This window comes from Aethalodelphis obliquidens, unplaced genomic scaffold (assembly GCF_003676395.1).
Source record: "Aethalodelphis obliquidens isolate GAN/ISIS:26980383/991018 unplaced genomic scaffold, ASM367639v1 scaffold8, whole genome shotgun sequence".
Taxonomy (NCBI): Eukaryota; Metazoa; Chordata; class Mammalia; order Artiodactyla; family Delphinidae; genus Aethalodelphis; species Aethalodelphis obliquidens.
The window spans coordinates 1,740,051-1,760,116 of record NW_020837952.1 but is presented as its reverse complement, the minus strand read 5'-3'; the positions used below and the strand labels follow the sequence as shown (position 1 = coordinate 1,760,116).

The 20,066-nt window shown below is 41.4% G+C and overlaps 2 protein-coding genes and 1 pseudogene across 3 annotated transcripts in view; 1 reads left to right on the top strand and 2 right to left on the bottom strand.

Annotated features, from left to right (window-relative positions):
* SPATS2 (spermatogenesis associated serine rich 2) overlaps window positions 1-20,066 on the bottom strand; it is a 136,268-nt gene that overhangs the window by 99,958 nt on the left and 16,244 nt on the right. The gene's annotated exons all lie outside the window — the stretch shown is intronic.
* On the top strand, window positions 13,643-14,281 carry LOC113621239 (60S ribosomal protein L34 pseudogene; annotated as a pseudogene).
* On the bottom strand, window positions 16,866-18,961 carry LOC113620414 (cytochrome c-like). The gene has a single exon (XM_027106175.1). The coding sequence runs from the start codon at window positions 17,727-17,729 to the stop codon at window positions 17,415-17,417; it is 315 nt and encodes a 104-aa protein (XP_026961976.1). The 5' UTR covers window positions 17,730-18,961; the 3' UTR covers window positions 16,866-17,414.

Sequence of the window (20,066 nt, the reverse complement as noted above, 5' to 3'; positions counted from 1 at the left end):
ATGATGTACAAATCCAGAGAGCAAGGGAAAAAAAGAAACACTGGAAGAAAAAGAAAACAGTGGGAAGAACACAAAAATGCAGTATTCACATTGCCTGGTTGACCATAAACAATAAAGCAAAATATATTCACTGCCACCTTCTTTTCATCTAGAGAGAAAGGAAAAAATAACACAATAGCCTCTACAAATATATATCATAAGATACCCCAACTTTTCCAAATATTTTACCTCCGGAGCCAGATCACTGTGCTAAGGTGAGCAAAGTCTCTTCAGATGGGGTCAGGCAGTAGAGTGCTTCTAAAGACCATTCCCTAATGCTATTCAAAGTTTCTTATAACCTGCTTTACCACCTGCTCTAGAGTCCCCAAATTTAAAATTACTTCTATCACCTACCCCCTTTTCAAAATCTCCCTTAAAGGTATCTCTTAAGAAAGCTAGCTAAATTCAGCTGAAAGTATAAATGACAAACAGGTACACATACTCTTTAACCCTTGGAAAAATGTTATTCATCGATTCAAACAAATCTCTGTGGCAGACTTTTTAATAGTTTGAGAGTTTTTCTTCTTTCTTTATTTGTTCCTTTTATTTTCTCTTTTTGGGATGGAGGCACTGTTATACCTACTCTCACAAAGAAGAAAGAAGAGAAAGAGAAAAAAATGCCAAGTCCAAAGTTCCCATGTCCTATCTCTACTGAAGAAAGGATGTATTTGTTACTGTGAAGTCTCCTTCCACAGCTCTTGACAAATCCATTCTTCAACATTAAATCATGGGAGGTGATCTCCTACTTCCACCATCCCCATGAACAGGAAAGAGAAAGCCTGCCCTAACAAAGTGTGACCCACCATATGCTAGCTTCCAAAATTTTTTGATAGGTGTATGTGTGGGGCATTTTGTGTTTTAAAACATCTTTGCAAATTCTTTGATTTTACTCCCATCAAAAAAACAGAGTCTGGGAATTCCCAGGCGGTCCAGTGGTTAGGACTCCACACTTCCACTGCTGAGGGCCTGGTTTTGATCCCTGGTTGGGGAACTAAGATCCCGCAAGCCGCATGGCGCAGCCAAAAAAAAAAAAAAAAAAATTAAGTAGGGTCCAATCCTCCTCCCCACAAAGAGAATGAAGCAGAAGTGACACTGAGCAACCTCAGAAATTAGGTCATAAAAGGTGATAAAACCTCTGCCTGGTGCCTTCCCAGTTCAGGCAAGTTTGCAGTCCTGAATTACCATATAAGATATCCAGCCACCCTATATCCCTGATTCTGGAGAAACCATGGGACAAGGCCTCAGAGGGTTAGAGACGTCCGAGGGGTGCCAGCTGTTTCAGTCTTCCGAGCTCTGCCACCAGACTTGTGAATGAGGAATCCTTGGAGATGACCCCATCTGCCTCTAACTGCGTAAGAGATTTCGGTGAGGAAGTCTTTTAGATGATTCCAGCCCCAGCTGTCATCTGATTGCATCCTCATGAGAAACCGTGAGAAAGAACTGCTAGCTGAGCCCAAACATCAGAATCATGAAAGATAAAAGGAGTGTTGTTTTACATCACTCAATTTTGGCATGGTGTGTTACAAAGCAAAAGATAACCAAAACAGACTTTGGTATAGGGAGTAGGTTACTTCCATAACAAAAAGTTAAAATGTTAAGCTTTGGGACTGGATGGCAGAAGAAAGCAAGAAGGGCCTTGAAAGTGTTAGTGAAAGCCTGAAGGGTCTTCAGGACACTGGTAGGAAGCTGTCAACAAAGACTTAAAACAGGGATCACCAAACTACAATCTACTGGCAAAATTCAACCTGCTGCCTGTTTTTGTAAATAAAATTTTATTGGAACACAGTAACACCCATTTGCTTACATACTGTCTACGTCTATGGCTGCTTTCTCACTATGACAGCAGAGATCATAAGGTCCTAAAAGCCTAAAATATTTATGATCTGGCCCTTGACAGAAAAAGGTTGCTAATCCTTGGCTTAAAAGAAAGTGAGGAGGGACTTCCCCGGTGGCGCAGTGGTTAAAAATCCGCCTGCCAATGCAGGGGACACGGGTTTGAGCCCTGGTCCAGGAAGATCCCATATGCCGCGGAGCAACTAAGCCTGTGCGCCACAACTACTGAGCCTGCACTCTAGAGCCCACGCGCCACAACTACTGAGCCCACGCGCGTAGAGCCCATGCTCTGCAACAAGAGAAGCCACTGCAATAAGCCCGCGCACTGCAACGAAGAGTAGCCCATGCTAGCCACAACTAGAGAAAGCCCACTCGCAGCAACAAAGACCCAAGGCAGCCAAACATAAATAAATAAATTTAATAATCATTAAAAAAACATTAAAAAAAAAGGAAGTGAGGAAAGCCTTATTGGAAGCTATAGAAAAGGAGAATCTTATTAGATAATGGTGGAAGGTTTAGCAAAGCTGTCACCTGCAGTAATGTGAAAAATAGAAAATATAACTAATGAACTGATGGATCTGGGTAGAGATTTCCAGGCAGAATGTCAAAAGTATCAACTGCTTTTTTTTTTAAGCTGTGTGCCACAAAGTACAGGTAGAGAGAGATAAGAAAAGAAGGAATTATATAATTTTCAAGCAGAATATAGAGGACATACAAAGGAGTCAGGACTTGCTAGGTCCAAAAATAAATGTTTCTTATTCCCAGGCTCCCCATATAGCAAACGTTTCTCAAATTAAGAAATGCCCTCTGGGCAAAGGTCAAATCCAAGGCAGTGTCAGGGAAACATGGCCTAAAGATTAAATTTTTGTTTAGGCCAAGGGTTGGCAAACTTTTCCCATAAAGGGCCAGATAAATATTTTAGGCTTTGAGGGCCATACACAGTCTCTGTTGAACATTCTTCTTTCATTTTTTAACAGCCCTTTAAAAATGTAAAAACAGGGGCTTCCCTGGTGGCGCAGTGATTGGGAATCTGCCTGCCAATGCAGGGGACACGGGTTCAAGCCCTGGTCCGGGAAGATCCCACATGCTGCGGAGCAACTAAGCCTGTGTGCCACAACTGCTGAGCCTGCGCTCTGGAGCCCACGAGCTGCAACTACTGAAGCCCTTGAGCCTGGAGCCTGTGCTCCGCTACAAGAGAAGCCACCGTAAGGAGAAGCCTGTGCGCCGCAGTGAAAAGTGGCCCCCGCTCACCGCAACTGGAGAAAGCCCGCGCACAGCAGCGAAGACCCAACGCAGCCAAAAATAAATAAAATAAAAATTTAAAAAAAATAAAATCTAAAAACAGAGAATTCCCTGGTTGTCCAGTGGTTAGGGCTCCGCACTTCCACTGCAGAGGGGATGGGTTCGATCCCTGGTCAGGGAATCAGATCCTGCGAGATGCGCGGCGTGGCTCAAAAAAAAGTAAAAACAAATCTTAGATCACTGGCCATAGTCTGCCTACCCCTAGTTAGGACTCCAAAGAGATTTTAAGGTGGAGTCTCACAGATGCTTTCAAACATAAGGCCTTCTGAGAATATTAAAGGTGTTGTCCCACAAAAGGCTTAAAGGAAGCTGACAGGGTTCAGGACATGCTACCCCAAAATATGGCACCCTAGCATACTGAATATTTTAAGCTGAAGAATCTTGAGAAAAGATCAGAAAGAGGAAGGTCACTCTGTGGGGGTCTCCCCCCACCTTCTCCCCTGAAACAAGTCATAAAACCCTCATGTAAGAGGTACCCTCCCCATACCTGGAAGGAGGGAGCATCTGTATCTCCAAAGACAAAGGGACAAGGAAAGGAATCCTAACAAACAGGCCTTGCTATATTTCCTCCAGTTTACTACACTTACTTCATACTCTTTGATCTATCATTTCTCCACACTGTCCACTCTTCATTAAACCTAGCATAAAAATACTCAGGTTCAAACATTGCTTTGAGTCTTCATTTACATCTCCCATTTCACATAAAATTTACATCAGATAAATTTTAGTATACTAAAAAGTATAATTTTCTCCTCTTAATCAGTCTTTGCCAGTTTAATTTTCAAATCCAGCCAGGGACCCTACGAGGGTCAAGGAAAACTTTTTTCTCCTCTACAAAGCCTAAGGGAGAGAAGGGGTTATATCAATGTGTAAATGTGGCTTTTGTCTAATAGAGTGAACCCTTCAGTAAGAGTCACAGAGAATTTTATGTGCAGAAACATTGTCATCTTGGACTAAAAAGGACAGAGACAGTACAAAATGATAAAAGGCTTTTGGGACCCCCACCCCACCCTGCCCAAAGCTCTGTGGGCAGGAAACAGGCTGGGAAAATTGCTTACCTGCAAACAGAGAATACATTTTATGGAAAAGGAATGATAATTCAAAGGGCAAAACCAAGAGCCGTAGAGGAATGGTTCCTAGGCAGTAGGGGCTGAACCCTAATCACACAACTAGCAATATGTTGGCTGGATTTCAGAACTGGTATGCACCGGTGACTATTGTGTTCCTTCCATTTTTTCTTTATTTTTGAACAGGAGTGTCTAAAGTTGTTATCTTAGGCCCATCCGTTATTGCATATTGGGTGGGCTGGGTATGGAGAAAGATAAGGTGATTCTTTAGTCCACAGGTCTTCAAAGTGAAGGCAAGGGTACTCAAGGAGCTATACCCAAGGAACTAATATATCCAAATAGCCTTATCTGCACCTGGATCTGATTTAGATTACAAGATCCTGGATCTCTAGCCTGAGCCTGATGCTGTACTAGATAAAACTTTGGAGGCTTTGAGAAGGAGTGCTTGTGTTTTGCATGTGGAGGAAGATAAACACTGTAATTTGTAGCCAGAGAGAAGACTAAAGTGGCTTTGAAATAAGTCTGCATATTCTTGACACTCCTCCCAGCAAGAGGTAGACTCTAATTCCCTTCCCTTTGAATGTGGATTGGCCTTAGTGACTTGCTTCTTTTTCTTTTTTTTCTTATAAATTTATTAATTTAATTTATTTATTTTTGGCTGTGTTGGGTCTTCCACTGCTGCGTGCGGGCTTTCTCTAGTTGCAGCGAGCGGGGGCTACTCTTCGTTGCAGTGCGCGGGCTTCTCATTGCGGTGTCTTCTCACTACGGAGCACGGGCTCTAGGTGCGCGGGCTTCAGTAGCTGTGGCGCGCGGGCTTCAGTAGCTGCGGCGTGCGGGCTTCAGTAGCTGCGGCGCAGGGGCTCAGTAGTTGTGGCGCAGGGGCTCAGTAGTTGTGGCTCACGGGCTCTAAAGCACAGGCTCAGTAGTTGTGGCGCATGGGCTTAGTTGCTCGGTGGCATGTGGGATCCTCCCAGACCAGGGATCAAACCCGTGTCCCCTGCATTGGCAGGCGGATTCTCAACCACTGCGCCACCAGGGAAGCCCCAGTGACTTGCTTCTAATGAATAAAATGCAGTGGAAATTGACACTGATTCTGAATTTAGGTCATAAAAGACAATATAGTTCCCTTCTGGCTCTCTTACTCGGAACAAGTACTTTTAGAGCCCTAAGCCTCCAGGTAAGAAGTCTGGCTACCATGAAGCCCCTATGCTGGAAAGACTACACAGAAATAGGGAGAGATATCAAGGATCCCCAACTATTCCAGCTTCTACCTATTTGGACTTCCCTGTTCAAGTGCCATGCTTGTGAGTCTGGTAGGAAGCCTCCGAAATAACCCCAGGCCCATCTAACTACCAGTACATAAGAGGACTCATGCAAGAATCACTTAGCTGAGCCCAGTCAACACCCAGAACCATAAGTTTTATGCCAAATTTGGAGTGGTTTTGTTCTTTAGCAATAGATAACTGCAACAACATGCCTGGAGACCCTAGCCTGAAATGTTAGGAGGTGAAACTTAGCCTGCCTTTCTATATTACCAACGAAATAACATAAAACAGCATCTTTATGCTGCCCCCAACTCCTTTTTCTTCCCACAGTAGAAATATTTGATTTGACCACGGTAAAAAATATTTTCATGGCTGATTTAAATGTATACAATTACAATGTGACAAGTATTATGTTTCAAACTGTATGTCAGTCTAACTTTACACGTTACTTACACACACACACACACACACACACACACACACAAATGGTTTGCTGCTTCCTAGCATATTATTTCACTTATTTTACAAATGTTTTTTAATAATTAAGTAATTTGAGACTGGTAGTCATACTACCTCCTCTGCAACATAACACTAATGTGTAGTGTTTTAAAAAGTGGTTATACCTGCAGCAGAACTAGAATAATCGTCACTAATATATAATAACCACAATTTCTAAGGTCTCTTCATTGCTAAATGCCATGATCTAAGTTCAGAGAAAGTAAATCTTTTGCATTTGAAGATATACAATTCAATATGTTTTAGATCACTGGCAGGGAATTTAACGTTCTAGCTCTTAAAAGAAACAATGGAATATGATGTTCACAGATTATAAACATGGTTAAGCTCAACTTTTGTAGTGAAATTAAAACAGCTGAGCCAAGAACTAATTGGACCTAGCAGAATGGCAGAAGGGACTCTGGAATAGGAAGAGTAAAGAGGCCTGAGGTCAAGATAACTTACTCTGAAAATGTAACCACTTTCTCCATTGTATAAACACTTCCAACTAGACATTTTAAGGAAAAAAGCCTTAATCCTCTATGAAAACAAATAACTAAAACATCCTAAATTATTTAGCAGCAGTTTAATTCACCTTTTTTCACTCTTTCCTAGACTGTCACAGGTTTGATTTTTTTTTTTTTTTTAGCAAGCAAGCATTGAGAAGAAAAAATCAAATATAATCACTTTGAGAAGAACTTTTAGAGAATAAAATATATGTTCTGCTTCAGATACGATTCTTTGAACACTGAGTAATACGTATACCCCCAAGTATATACACACCCAGCATATACATTACATATACCCAAGTTTGGGTAACTAAAAGGAAAGAGAAGGTCACTGTGCAAAAGTCTATTTAACCCATAATATGGCTGATTTTAAATATCAGTCTGGGTTCTGGGTCCTGATAGCAGAAAGTCATCTAATACAAAGGGAGAAGAAAGATTCTCTCTTGCTCACAGGGCAGAAGTTTAGGCTCTATACAAATTGTGGAATAAGTAAAGGTCATTCTTCCACAGAGAGTCCACAACTACCTAATGCTTCCTTTCTCATTCAAAAGTCCCTCAATAAAACTGACTTCAGGTGTCAGAAAAACACTAAATGCATTCAACTAAGTCACACTGAAGAATGAATTTTTGAGAGCCCCTAACCTTTCCATGAGATAAAAGACTGTAAACAGTATAATGCAATATAATGGGAAAAATTCTGGTTTCCCCAAAAATTTCCTTTAAGCTCTACATCAAAGAGATGGGGCCATTATATTTACCACTGGATCCCTCAGCACCTAGTACAGGGATAAGCACATTAGTAAGCACTCGAAACTCTGCATAAATGAATATTTTGCTTTTATTCCCCATATAAGAAATATGCATTCTAGTTCCATTCTATCAGTAATGAGCTACATAACCTTTGGCAAGGTCCTGGATCTCTCAAGCTTTAGTTTCCATCACACAACATAAAATGAGGTGAGGTGCGGACTGGGGATGAGGATTAGATAATAAGTCTCGTGAGGCCAGTGACTATCTTATTCACCTCTGTATCTGTGTCTAACGAAGTGGCTAGGGCACATTCAAATATTTACTGGACAAAGTTTCTTCCACCTCTAGGACTTCCCTGGTGGTCCAGTGGTTAAGAATCCGCCTTCCAATGCAGGGGACGCGGGTTCAATCCCTGGTCAGGGAACTAGGATCCCACATGCCGCAGGGAAACCAAGGCCATGCGCTGCAACTACTGAGCCTGCGGGCTCTAGAGCCCACGCGCCACAACTAAGACCTGACACAGCCAAATAAATAAATAAATAATTTTAAAAAAAGGTTCTTCCAGCCCTGACCCTATAATTCTTCGTTTTTAACAAAAAAAAGGTTCTTCCAGCCCTGACCCTATAATTCTTCATCGTTTTTAACTTAGCTTTTTCAGCATACAGTATTATAGTCCACTAAGCAGGAGATTTAAGATTCCTCCTCTACACTGAGATCAGTTCCAGTAAAGGCCTTTTAAAACAAAACACTTCTAAAATCTTCTCCACCTCTCCACACAGGTTCTTTGTGTGATTGATATTATTTATCCACTGGATGCAGCTTTTAGAAAGATAAGATTTGGACAAAGGATGCCAGAAGCAATACAATTTTCCAGATTCTTCTGAATTGGTTTTATTCCAGTTTGATTTTATTATGCTACTTAAAACACTATTAGAATTACCTGGAATAACCAGGTTAATCTATTTGCAATCCAAAAATGTATTCCAAAGTCAAATATTATTATTATTATCTATTCCATATGCCCATCCTTTAGCATAAATGACTGAGAGCTATATCCATTTATTTAAGTTCATGTTTTTCACAGCATGCAACCAACACTACCACCTACTCATTATTTAGAGTCCTTTCTGTAGCACTATTATAAAAGGTTACATTTAAGAGGACCTTGGGGAAATCCCTGGAGGTCCAGCGGTTAGGACGCCCAGCTTTCACGCCGAGGGCCCAGGTCCAATCCCTGGTCAAGGAAATAAGATCCCACAAGCCGAGTGGCGTGGCAAAAAATATTAAAACTTTAAAAATAAAGGACCTTGGGCTTCCCTGGTGGCGCAGTGGTTGAGAGTCCGCCTGCCGATGCAGGGGACACGGGTTCGTGCCCCGGTCCGGGAAGATCCCACATGCCGCGGAGCGGCTGGACCCGTGAGCCATGGCCGCTGAGCCTCCGCGTCCGGAGCCTGTGCTCCGCAACGGGAGAGGCCACAACAGTGAGCGGCCCGCATACCGCAAATAAATAAATAAATAAATAAAAATAAAGGACCCTGTGCCTCTGGAACACTATCACTCCAAATCAGGTGTAGCCTTCAAAAAGTCGGCACATCTCTGCTATCGGGTAGTAATGAGCATAATAAATTCAAGGACTTCAGCTAGAACAAATTATTGATTGACATATTCCCCAGTTATTAAAGTCTAATAACAACTTTTGAAATATTAATCTATATCCTCAGTAGCAATGTACAGTCTGTACCCTGACAATGAGCACTTACATTATGTCCATTCAATCACCCACTAGGTACCAGACACTGTTCTAGCCCAGGGGTCAGCAATCTTTTTCTGTAAAGGGTCAGACAGCAAATATTTTAGGCTTTACAGGCCTTACAGTCTCTGTTGCAACACTCAACTCCACTGTTGTAGTGTGAAAGCAGCCACAGACAATACAATAATGAATGTGCATGGCTATGTTCTAATTAAACTTTACTTACAAAAACAGGCAGCAGGCCATTTTTAGTTTGCCAGCCCCTGTTCTATGCCTATGGGGAGACAGCAGTGAAACAAATTATTTTAAGTAAAGTTAAAATTTTTTAATTAATTAATTAATTAATTAAAATACACCTGCACACACACAGCCTGTCAGATGCTAATAAGTGCTATGGAGAAAAGTAAAGCAGGATCAAGGCGGTAAGGACACTCAGGACTTCACTGATAAGATGACATCTGAGCCCAACACCTAAAGAAAGAGGAAAAGCCATGCTACCTCCATAGAAAAAGCATTTCAGGAAGAGGTAATGGCAAGTATAAAGGCTCTGAAGAAGAAACAACCTGGCATCTTAAAAAAAACAGCAAGGATGTCACTGTGGCTACAGGGACGTGAGCAGAGGAAAGAGTCATAGGAAATTAGGCCAGAAGAGGCAAACTGAGGCCAGGTTCTTTACAATCTTTTAAGGCCACTGTCAGAACTTTGTTTTTTACTCTGAGATGGAAAGCCCCTGGAAGGCTTTGAGCAAAGGAGTGACAACCCGACTTGACTTACTTTTTAGGGGATTGTTCTGGATGTCTGCTGAGAACAGACTGTACAGAGATAAGGCCAGAAGTAGAGAAATGAGTCAGAAGGCTAATGCAATAATCCAGGAAAGAGAGAACAGCAGTTTGAATTTTGGTGGTAGCAGTAGAAACGGTGATCAGCTTCAGCATGTATCCTAAAGGTAAAACTAGATTAGATGTGAAATGTTACAGACAGAAAAGCTTCAACTAGGTTTAAGGCTCGAGTAACCAGGAGAGTCTCTATTTCCTGTTATGGGGACGACTGTGGGAAAAATCTTGGGGGAAGCATATTAAGTTCGAGATGTATAACAGACACCACATAGAGATGTTAGGTGGGCAATGAGATATACAAATTTGGAGTTAATATACTTTTACATTATGATTATTCCCAGTACGTTTGATCTCTCCAACCGGGTTATAAAATCCGTAAGAATAAAACCCCTGGACTTCCCTGGTGGCGCAGTGGTTAAGAATCTGCCTACCAATTCAGCGGACACAGGTTCAATCCTTGGTCCAGGAAGATCCCACGTGCTGCAGAGCAACTAAGCCCGTGAGCCACAAATACTGAGCCTGCGCTCTAGAGCCCACAAGCCACAACTACTGAAGCCTGTGCGCCTAGAGCCCGCGCTCCACAACAAGAGAAGACACTGCAATGAGAAGCCCGTGCACCGCAACGAAGAGGAGCCCTGCTCGCCGCAACTAGTGAAAGCCTGAGTGCAGCAACAAGGACCCAGTGCAGCCATAAATAAATAAACAAACAAATAAATAAATTTTTTTAAAAAGTGAAACCTCGTTTTCACTTTACTCACAGGTATTATCCCCAAGACTATTTACTTACTTTATACACAGTTTTAATAAGATTAGATTTCTAGTTTCTGAATTCATAAATGATAGAAGCAGCAAATTTAAAATGGTGGTGCCAGGGGGTGGAAGACAGCAGCTAAAACTGACAGCTGACAAAGGAATACATAGAAATTATAAAATGCTGACAAAAACTAGAAATATCCAGCATTCCAAGATTACAGTCGTCCCTCAGTATCCACTCAGGGGATTGGTTCCAGGACCCCTGCAGATACCAAAATCCTCGGATACTCAAGCCCCTTATATAAATCATCACAGTGTTTGCATATAACCTATGCACATCCTCCTGGATATTTTAAATCATCTCTAGATTATTTTTATATCTAATACAATGAAAATGCTATGTAAATTAATTGTAAACAGAGTGTAAATGCTATGTAAACAGTTGCCAGCCCGTGGCAAATTCAAGTTATGCTTTTGGGAACTTTCTGGAATTTTTTTTTTTTAATATTTTCAACCTACAGTTGGTTGAATCCATCCATGCAGAACCCACAGATACGGAAGGCCGCGTACATTTACTGTAAGAACAAACAGCTGTACATATATGTCATTAAGTCAGCAATTCCTGAAAGTGTTTGTTATAGCACAAAATACTCCTAATTATCTTTAGCGACGTTTAATGTTATTAACGTTTTAAATGACATATTTTTTAAATATTGCTAATAAAAATGGAAGAAATGGTATTTAAAAGAGTAAACATAATTTATTTGAAAATTTTATGTATGTGTTATTCTCACAGGATTTGTTAGGGAGCAGATAAAATTATACACATGAAAGTCATTTAATAAACATTACTTGGGACTCGCCCTGTGCTAGAAATGGTAGATATAAGAAAAAGCAAGCCATTGTTCAAGCTCAAGTCTCTTCTTGAGAGATAAAAACATAAACAACTAATTATAATACAATGTGATCAGTGGAATGAAAACAGACTTGGGACTAAGACATCTGGGTTTGAATTTTGCCACCATTCTTGGCTTACAGTTGGAGCTGCTAACTACGTATGCTTAGCTTGCCGACCATTCAAAAACAGGCAGCAGGCCAGGCCTATGAGCAGCAGCTTGCCAACCTCTGTTGTACAGGAATATTGGGGATAAAGACAGTGACCAGAATAGCTTATTCTGTGCCCTGTTCCCCTGGCTAAGATAAGGTTTGGGAGCTGCAGAGGCAAACATGTAACTGGACATGTAACTTTCCTCCCTATTCTCTTTGCCTGGCTAATTCCCACTCATCTTTCAGGTCTCTGATCTGATGTCACTAACTCAAGAACCTGCACTCTTCCCCTCCTTACCCCCGAGACTGATCCAGTGCTTTTTCTACAGGCTTCCAAAAAGCCCTCACTACTTCTATCAGAGCCTTCACATTAAACTGTAATCTCTGTTTAACTGTCTTTCCCGCTAGACTGTAAATCCAGGTAAGGAGGAACCTGTCTACTTGTTCCACATGATCTCCCAAGCATCTAATTCAGTGCCTGGCACATAGTAGGTGCTAGGAAATGTCCACTGAAATGAGTGAATCCAGCAATAGTTGAGTCTCCCATCCAGCAACAGGTCTTTCAGGAACCTGTCAGGACACAGACCCTTGGGTACTGACAGGATCTGTTCTCTCCTTCCAAACAGTACTTTCCTCTCCCCTCCCAGGACACAGGTCAAACTCTTTCCCTCTTCTAACTCCTCTGTTTCCTTGGCCCAATTGAAGGAATTGAAAGCTAATTCTGCCTGAAACCTCTTCCCTCCCTTCCCTTTCCAACTCTAAAGCTACACCTCCCCACTTCCTTACTGTAATCGTGCTGTCATTTCCCCAGCAAGCTAGTAACAGTGTCATTTACCAGTTTCCAGGATATGTAGGATATTTAAGAATAGGGTACTAAAAACATCCAAATATTCTACTTTTCAGTAAGAAAGGGGAGAAAATAGAAGCAGGGAAGGTAAACAACAGGAAATAGAACAGGGAATTCTAGTTTTTGAAGAGATGGATTAACAGCTTTTTACTGCAGATCACTTTGGCCCCAGGAGTAGAAAGCAAGTAACAGAGCTCCAGTTCTGCATTCCCCCAGCCTCTACACCAGCACCAGTAGTCAAGGAACCCTTTTACCCTGCAGCTTCTTCCCATATCTCTATCCTGCATCTACTTATACTACAATTTGCCTTGAAACATCAAGACTAATCTCATTATGATCTCTAACCCTACTTATATCACTCACTACAAGAAACCCAGGACTCTGGAGTCATTCCAAATCCTCCAACTCTCATCCCCATATGGCTAAGTACATCATCTTTCATGAACCAGCCCCCTCTCCCACTCGTCCCTCAATTCCTGAAATCCTTCCATCATATCCTCTGGAACTCATCAGCAAAATCCCCTATATCTTCAACCTCTTGTCTGAATGGTCCCTTCACCTTTTTGCTCTAATTGAAATCTAACGGCTGAGGCCACTGCTCTCTCTACAGTCCTATCTGTGGTTGTTTTCTCTCCCACACCCGTTACACTACTGGGCCTGGGGGTAGAAGAAGGAGGTACTCACCTTGTACCTTCCTTCTGCTTCCAGGTTATTCCCCTTTCTTCCTTCCCAAAAAAAGCCCCTGTCAGACCATACCTCCACCTCCCCACCCCTCTGCTACATTTATCTGGATAAGCTGGGTCACTTCTTCTCAAGCCTCAAAGCTTTTGGTTCCTACCTCACTGGTCTGTCATAATTCCAGGTGATTTCAAATGTTCACCTAGATGACTCTTGTGATACTCTGACCTCTCAGTTCCTTGACCTCCTCACATGCAATGATCTTGTCCTCTACCCTACTTTAGCCACTCACTCCCTTAGTCAATATCCTAGAATTCGTCAATATGATAACTACAGTCCTTCCATGATCTCCACTTCATCTGCATCCCACTCTCCAATCACCACTTCCCATCTTTTGCAGACTGCTCCTTCTAGCACCCCAACTCCAAGAACACTTTGACCTCAACAGAACTTACAAGCAATTGATCCCACCCCCTCTCCTGTCATTTCCTACCTCAGCTTAGAGCTCAAGGTCCATCATTACAATCACTCCCTTTCCTGCATCTCAGACTTTTGCACCCTCCCACACTTTATCATACTTGCCTGGCAGAACACCTACCCTTGCTAAATATAATTCCCTGTCAAACAACTAAACCCTTTAGGACATTCAAGAGACAAGAGACGTCATATCTGACTTTTGAACTCACAATAGCTTTCTTTTTCCTCTTCCAGGGATGGTATCTAGAGGCATTTAGAGTGGTCCGGCATTTGACATACCGTTGTAGACTATCCTACAATACAGCCTCTAACAAAACTAGGCTGCCCCAAACCCCTGGAAATAGAACTGTTTACCTTCAAACCAAAAAGGTTGGGAAAGCCCAAAATCCACATGTGGCGTGTACCCAGGCCAACTTCTAGGAGTTTGTGCTGTGAGACCTAAAGTTCTTATGAGGTTGTCTAAAATGAAAAAACATGTCAGCAGGGCCTACTGTGGTTCCATGTGTACTAAATGTGTCCATGGCAGGATCAAGCGTATTTTTCTTATTGAGGAGCAGAAAATCGTTCTGAAAGTGTTAAAGGCAGAAACACAGAGTCAGAAAACTAAATTTTTAAAATGAAGCTTTTTTGAGTTAATAATTAAAAAAATCAAAAGCCAAAAGAGAGTGAGACAATTGAAAATTGGAAAACTGATAGGATATTTGATATTAAGGAATTATAAATTTTTTTGGTGTGGTAATGGTATTTTTTTTGCAGGTGTCCGTATTTTTTAGAGATACAATATGAAATATTTATGCATAAAATATGATGTCTGGGACTGCTTCAAAATAATAAGAAAGGATGGAAGTGGGTAAGACAACAGATAAAACAAGATTGGGGGACTTCCCTGGCGGTCTTGTGGTTAAGACTTCCCCTTCTAATGCAGGGGGTGAGGGTTCGATCCCTGGTCAGGGAGCTAAGATCCCACATACCTCGCAGCTAAAAAACTAAAACGTAAAAAAAAAAACCGAAGCAGTACTGTAACAAATTCAATAAAGACTTTAAAAAATAAAAACAAAAAAGATTGGCCATGAGTTAATATGTGTTGAAGCTGTGTGATGAGTACATGAGGGCTCTATTTCTTTTGTGTATTTAAATTTTTCCCTAATAACATGGTAAAAAATACAACAGTCTCTCTACGCTACGCCTGCAACAAGCAACCAAACATGGCTTTGAAAAGAAAAAGATGAAAACAAACACACCTATACCAAACCGTCTCACTTAAAATTCACAATTGCTGACTTTAAATGGTCTCATAGCTCAGCATGACAATCCTACAACTTTTGCCTTATCCATTCGTTCTCCCACACCCCCCTATAGGTCCATTTCATGTCATTTCCTTCCTCCTCAAGCCATCAACACCTCTCCATCTTCACTCCCAGCTGCTGCCCTTCATTCCATTTTCTCAGTGAAACAGGAAGCAATCTCCACCACTACCACCACCGGTTCCCATTTGCCTTTTCTTCCCTCCTGTTATTTACTGTGAATGAACTGACTGCTCCTGTCTAAAGCCAATGCCTCCACTTGGATACCAGACCCCAAACCCTACTGCCCAGTCATTCCTCATTCTCACCCTGCATCAGCACTGTTTCCCTCTCTACTGGATCATCTCTATTGGCATTGTATTAACACATTCTTACTTCTCCCATTTTATTTTTAGTTTTTTCTTGAGGTACAATTGACAGATAACATTATATTAGTTTCAGGTGTATAATGATTGCTCCCATTTTAAAAAGACAACTCTTAACTCCAGTTTCCCCTCCAGCTATGTATCCATTTCTCTGCTCTCCAGGACAGCAAAACTCCTAGAAAAAGAAAGAACAGTGTCTGGCACATGGAACCATATTTCACTGATTCTAAGATGCCTTTTTTTTTTTCTTCATATCTTAACATCTCTGAAATCCAGACACAACTGATGACAACTGTTATTTGTTTCTTCTAAGTGCCTAAGACACTACCAACATCAAACAATCTCTAATTAAAAATCTCTGCTTGAGTTTTTGGTACAACATAGGTAGTATGAATTCAAACTGAAAACCAGTTCAAATTCCAAAGAAAGTTTTTACCCCTCCTACACAATGCCAGGGTTGAGACGTGTGAGCTGCCTTGCTGTCCCCTTCTGTGTGGTGGGCTTCTTCTCATTTACATTCTCATGTAGTTTCCCAGCTTTAAGCAGGGCCTCTTACAGATTACCCATCTTGGGCCTACTTCTCTTTTTTAGTAGTACATAAAATTATGGTGCATCTTACAACTGATGGTACCAAAATAGCAATATAAGCATATTATTTAGAGAAATGGAGATAAATACCAAAAAGTATTAACTAAAAAGAGCTCTAAAAGTGCCTCTGAAGGGAAATAAAGGGGAAAAGGTATTTTATGTTTTAACAAACTTTACAGAACTATTCGATTCCACAAGCTATGTATACATATAACTTTGATAAAAATGAACCCTAGGGCTTCCATGGTGGTGCAGTGGTTAAGAATCTGCCTGCCAACGCAGGGGACAAGGGTTCGAGCCCTGGTCCGGGAAGATGCCACATGCCGCGGAGCAACTAAGCCCGCGCCACAACTACTGAGCCTGAGCTCTAGAGCCCGCAAGCCACAACTACCGAGCCCATGTGCCACAACTACTGAAGAACAAGAGAAGCCACTGCAATGAGAAGCCCACGCACCACAACGAAGAGTAGCCCCCGCTCGCCGCAACTAGAGAAAGCCTGCACACAGCAACGAAGACCCAATGCAGCCAAAAATAAATATATTTAAAAGAAATAAAAGAAAAGAACCCTAAAAGGAAAAAAATTAAATGATCTTTGAGAAAAAGAGAGGAGAGAGGAAAATGTATGTGGACATGGGAATAATGCAGGAGTCAGAAGTCAGCAATCCCTTAAGTTTACCTGGCAAAGGGCCAAACAAGAAGGACAGAAACAAAGGGAAGAAAAATCTGCTACAGCTTTGCAAAGATGGGAGACAAAGCATGCTGAAACTGCCTAAGACAGAAAAAGTAGGGAATTTCCTGGCAGTCCAGTGGTTAGGACTCTGTGCCCCCACTGCAAGGGGCACAGGTTTGATCCCTGATCCCTGGTCAGGGAACTAAGATCCCACATGCCTTGCGGCCAAAAAAAAAAAAAAAAACTATAAAAAAAAAAGTCAAAATCATCAGGTTGGTTTTGTTGTTTTTTTAATAATAATAATAATGTTTTTTGTTTTTTAATAATAAATAAATAAAAATAATTAAATTGGCATAGTTAAGACCAAAAAGATAAAGTGGACATTGTCATTGTATCTTCAGCCCTTGCTTTAACAGGCAAATGAACACAGCTTGAAACACAGGTGACTCTTGCTGTTCTATGAGACAGTGAAGGGAGCTTCTCAATATTTAAATATATTAATATAATCAGTTATAGAAATCTAAATATAAAACCAATCTCCTATAGGGTTTGAGAAGGCTTCACCATATCCCTGAAAAGTTTAACATTCCTTATTCAAGTTTAATCATCTCTTTAGAAAGGGAAAGCAGTGATAGTACTTGTTGAACCGCAATTACTATCAAAATTCAAAAAGCTGACCATATTCGTTTAGCCACAAGCCAATGTTATTTAAATCAGGACAAAAATATTACATCAGCCATTCATGATCTGAATTCTAGTGTATGAGATCAATTTAAATATGGTACATATAAAAAGTCATGAGACATCTGTTTCATAATAAATAAGGCAGTGGCCAACGATTACGCATTAGCTTTTTTGAGATAAGCTATCAAGTCTGCCCTATCTCCCTTCTTCTTAATGCCAGCGAAGATCATTTTTGTTCCAGGGATGTACTTCTTGGGATTCTCCAAACACTCCATCAGCGCCTCCTCTCCCCCGGTGATGCCTTTGTTCTTGTTGGCATCAGTATAAGAGAATCCGATAGGCTGACCTGTCTTTCGCCCCAACAGACCATGGAGATTTGGCCCAGTCTTGTGCTTGCCTCCCTTTTCCACAGTATGGCACTGGGCACACTTCTGAACAAAAATCTTCTTGCCCTTCTCAACATCACCCATTTTTAAATCATTCCTTCTCCGTACACGACTAAGAGGTTCCCTCTCGCAAGCCGAACCTCCCGCTCTCTAAGCCCAAGGACACGCCGGTTCGCACCTATGTATGGGTGTTGGTGCCCATCAGGTTGTTTTAACTGAAATTATAAGGAATAGTACAGAAACAGACCTTCTCAACTGAGCTCCATATTACCTATGTACATCTCCACCTGGATATCCCACAGGAAACTCAAATGGAACATGTCCCTAGTAAAAGAACTGCTTAACTCAAATCAGTTTCTTAAAAAACAAGGGGTGGTAGGTTTTGTATATTTATACATAAAGGATTAAGTATGTGTGAGGGAGAAAAAAAAGAATATCCATAATCCAGCTAAATCTACCAAAAATCAATAAAATTATCCAGATTTCCCATGTTAAAAAAAAATTAACGCCTCAATTAAATTCATTCACTCCCAAACCTGCCCTTCTTCTTAGAGTGCCTACTCTAGGTGGTCTCCCAAATAAGAAACTCAGGGAGTGATGCTAGATTCTTCCCCTTCTTCCCCTACCTTAATCCAGTCATTATCTTAATCTAACATACAGCATTTCTAAATTTCCTTGAATTTGTCTTCTCTATTCCAACTACCTTATATCAGGGCTTGATCTCTTTCCTATATTACAGCAATAGGTTTATAATGTTCCAACTACCCTCCACATAATTGCTGAAGGGATCCTTCTAGATTGAATGTAAGCCTGCATATGGCACTCTCCTGCTTAAAATTCCCCAAGGAGTCTAAAATTTAAGCTTCTCAGCATTGCAAATAAAATTCTTTATTAAATGACCTTACTCTGGCCTCCATCCTTATTTAAAACTACTTTTCTCACTCATTCATTCAATTCATCAGTCACCAAATGTTTATTGAGCACCTATAATATCCCAGGTTCTGTAGGCACTGAGAAATACTCTAGTGAACAAAATAAAATGTCCTTCCCTCTTGAAGCTTACAGTCTAATGGAGGAAATTACTCAGTGAATATATTCATCCACTGAACAATCTTTTTTGTATATCTACCTGTATAAGCACTCTTGTCAGTGCTGGAAATACAGTGATGAGCAAGACAAAGTCCTTACCCTCAGACAGTTTATATCTGAGAGAAACTGTTATAAATGCCATTAAAATAAAGCTATGATGGGGCTTCCCTGGCGGCGCAGTGGTTGAGAGTCCGCCTGCCGATGCAGGGGACATGGGTTCGTGCCCCGGTCCGGGAAGATCCCACATGCCGTGGAGCGGCTGGGCCCGTGAGCCATGGCCGCTGAGCCTGCGCGTCTGGAGCCTGTCCTCCGCGGCGGGAGAGGCCACAACAGTGAGAGGCCCATGTACCAAATAAATAAATAAATAAATAAATAAATAAAAATAAATAAAGCTATGAGATACACAAGGACAGGAAAACCTGAACCAATCTGAGGGGTCAGGAAAGACTTCTGAAATCAACAGTGATATCTGAGATACGAACCAAAGATGAAGAGGCAATGGCAAGGAAAAGAGTGTGGTGGTGAAGAGTATTCCAGGCAGAGGGAACAGCCTTTGTACAAGGCCCTGACATGAGTGGGAGACCAGGGCATTAGGGAAAATAAAAAGCCAGAGGAACCAGAGAGTAGGAATGGTGCCCAAGGAAGGTGACAACACAGGCACTAAAATTTAAATCAAATAAACGATCACTGTGTCGGGAATGGATATTAGGCATCTAAGAGTGGAATCTGGGGGGCCCATTTAAAAGGCTATTACAGGGGACTTCGCTGGCAGCCCAGTGGTTAAGACATTGCGCTTCCAATGCAGGGGGCGCAGGTTCGATCCCTGGTTGGGGAACAAGTTTCCACATGTCGTGTGGCCCAGCCAAAAAAAACAAGGCTATTACAGTAGTCCAGAGCTGAAACCAAATGATACACAGGAATATCTAAACCAGACAGATGCCTTAATGCCTACGAACTGCAAAGGAATCTAGGCCATAGTCCCTGTGCCAAGCCAACAAGTTGAACTGGCTATAAATTCAAGAAACATAAAGGTCTACTCCATCCATGAAACAGGAAATAGAAACACTCAGCTCACTGAGAGAACAGCAAGCACTGCACCTGCGCCTAGAGATGGAAAAGGTTACCAGGAAGAAAATGGATCCCAGGCCTGCATCATTCACAGATGTGAAGTCTAAATTCACACTACACATATGGTACAAGGACCTCAATCTGACACTTCATCATAAATAAGGTTCAGAACTAAAGAATGAAATAGGACCACAACAGAGCAAATGAAAAACTGTACAGTAGAGATGATTCCACAATCTGAGACACACAGGACTTAAGTTCAGT

Bases quoted from the DNA above. Each gene is read 5' to 3' on its own strand.
- LOC113620414 (XM_027106175.1), bottom strand. From the start codon at position 17,729: ATGGGTGATGTTGAGAAGGGCAAGAAGATTTTTGTTCAGAAGTGTGCC.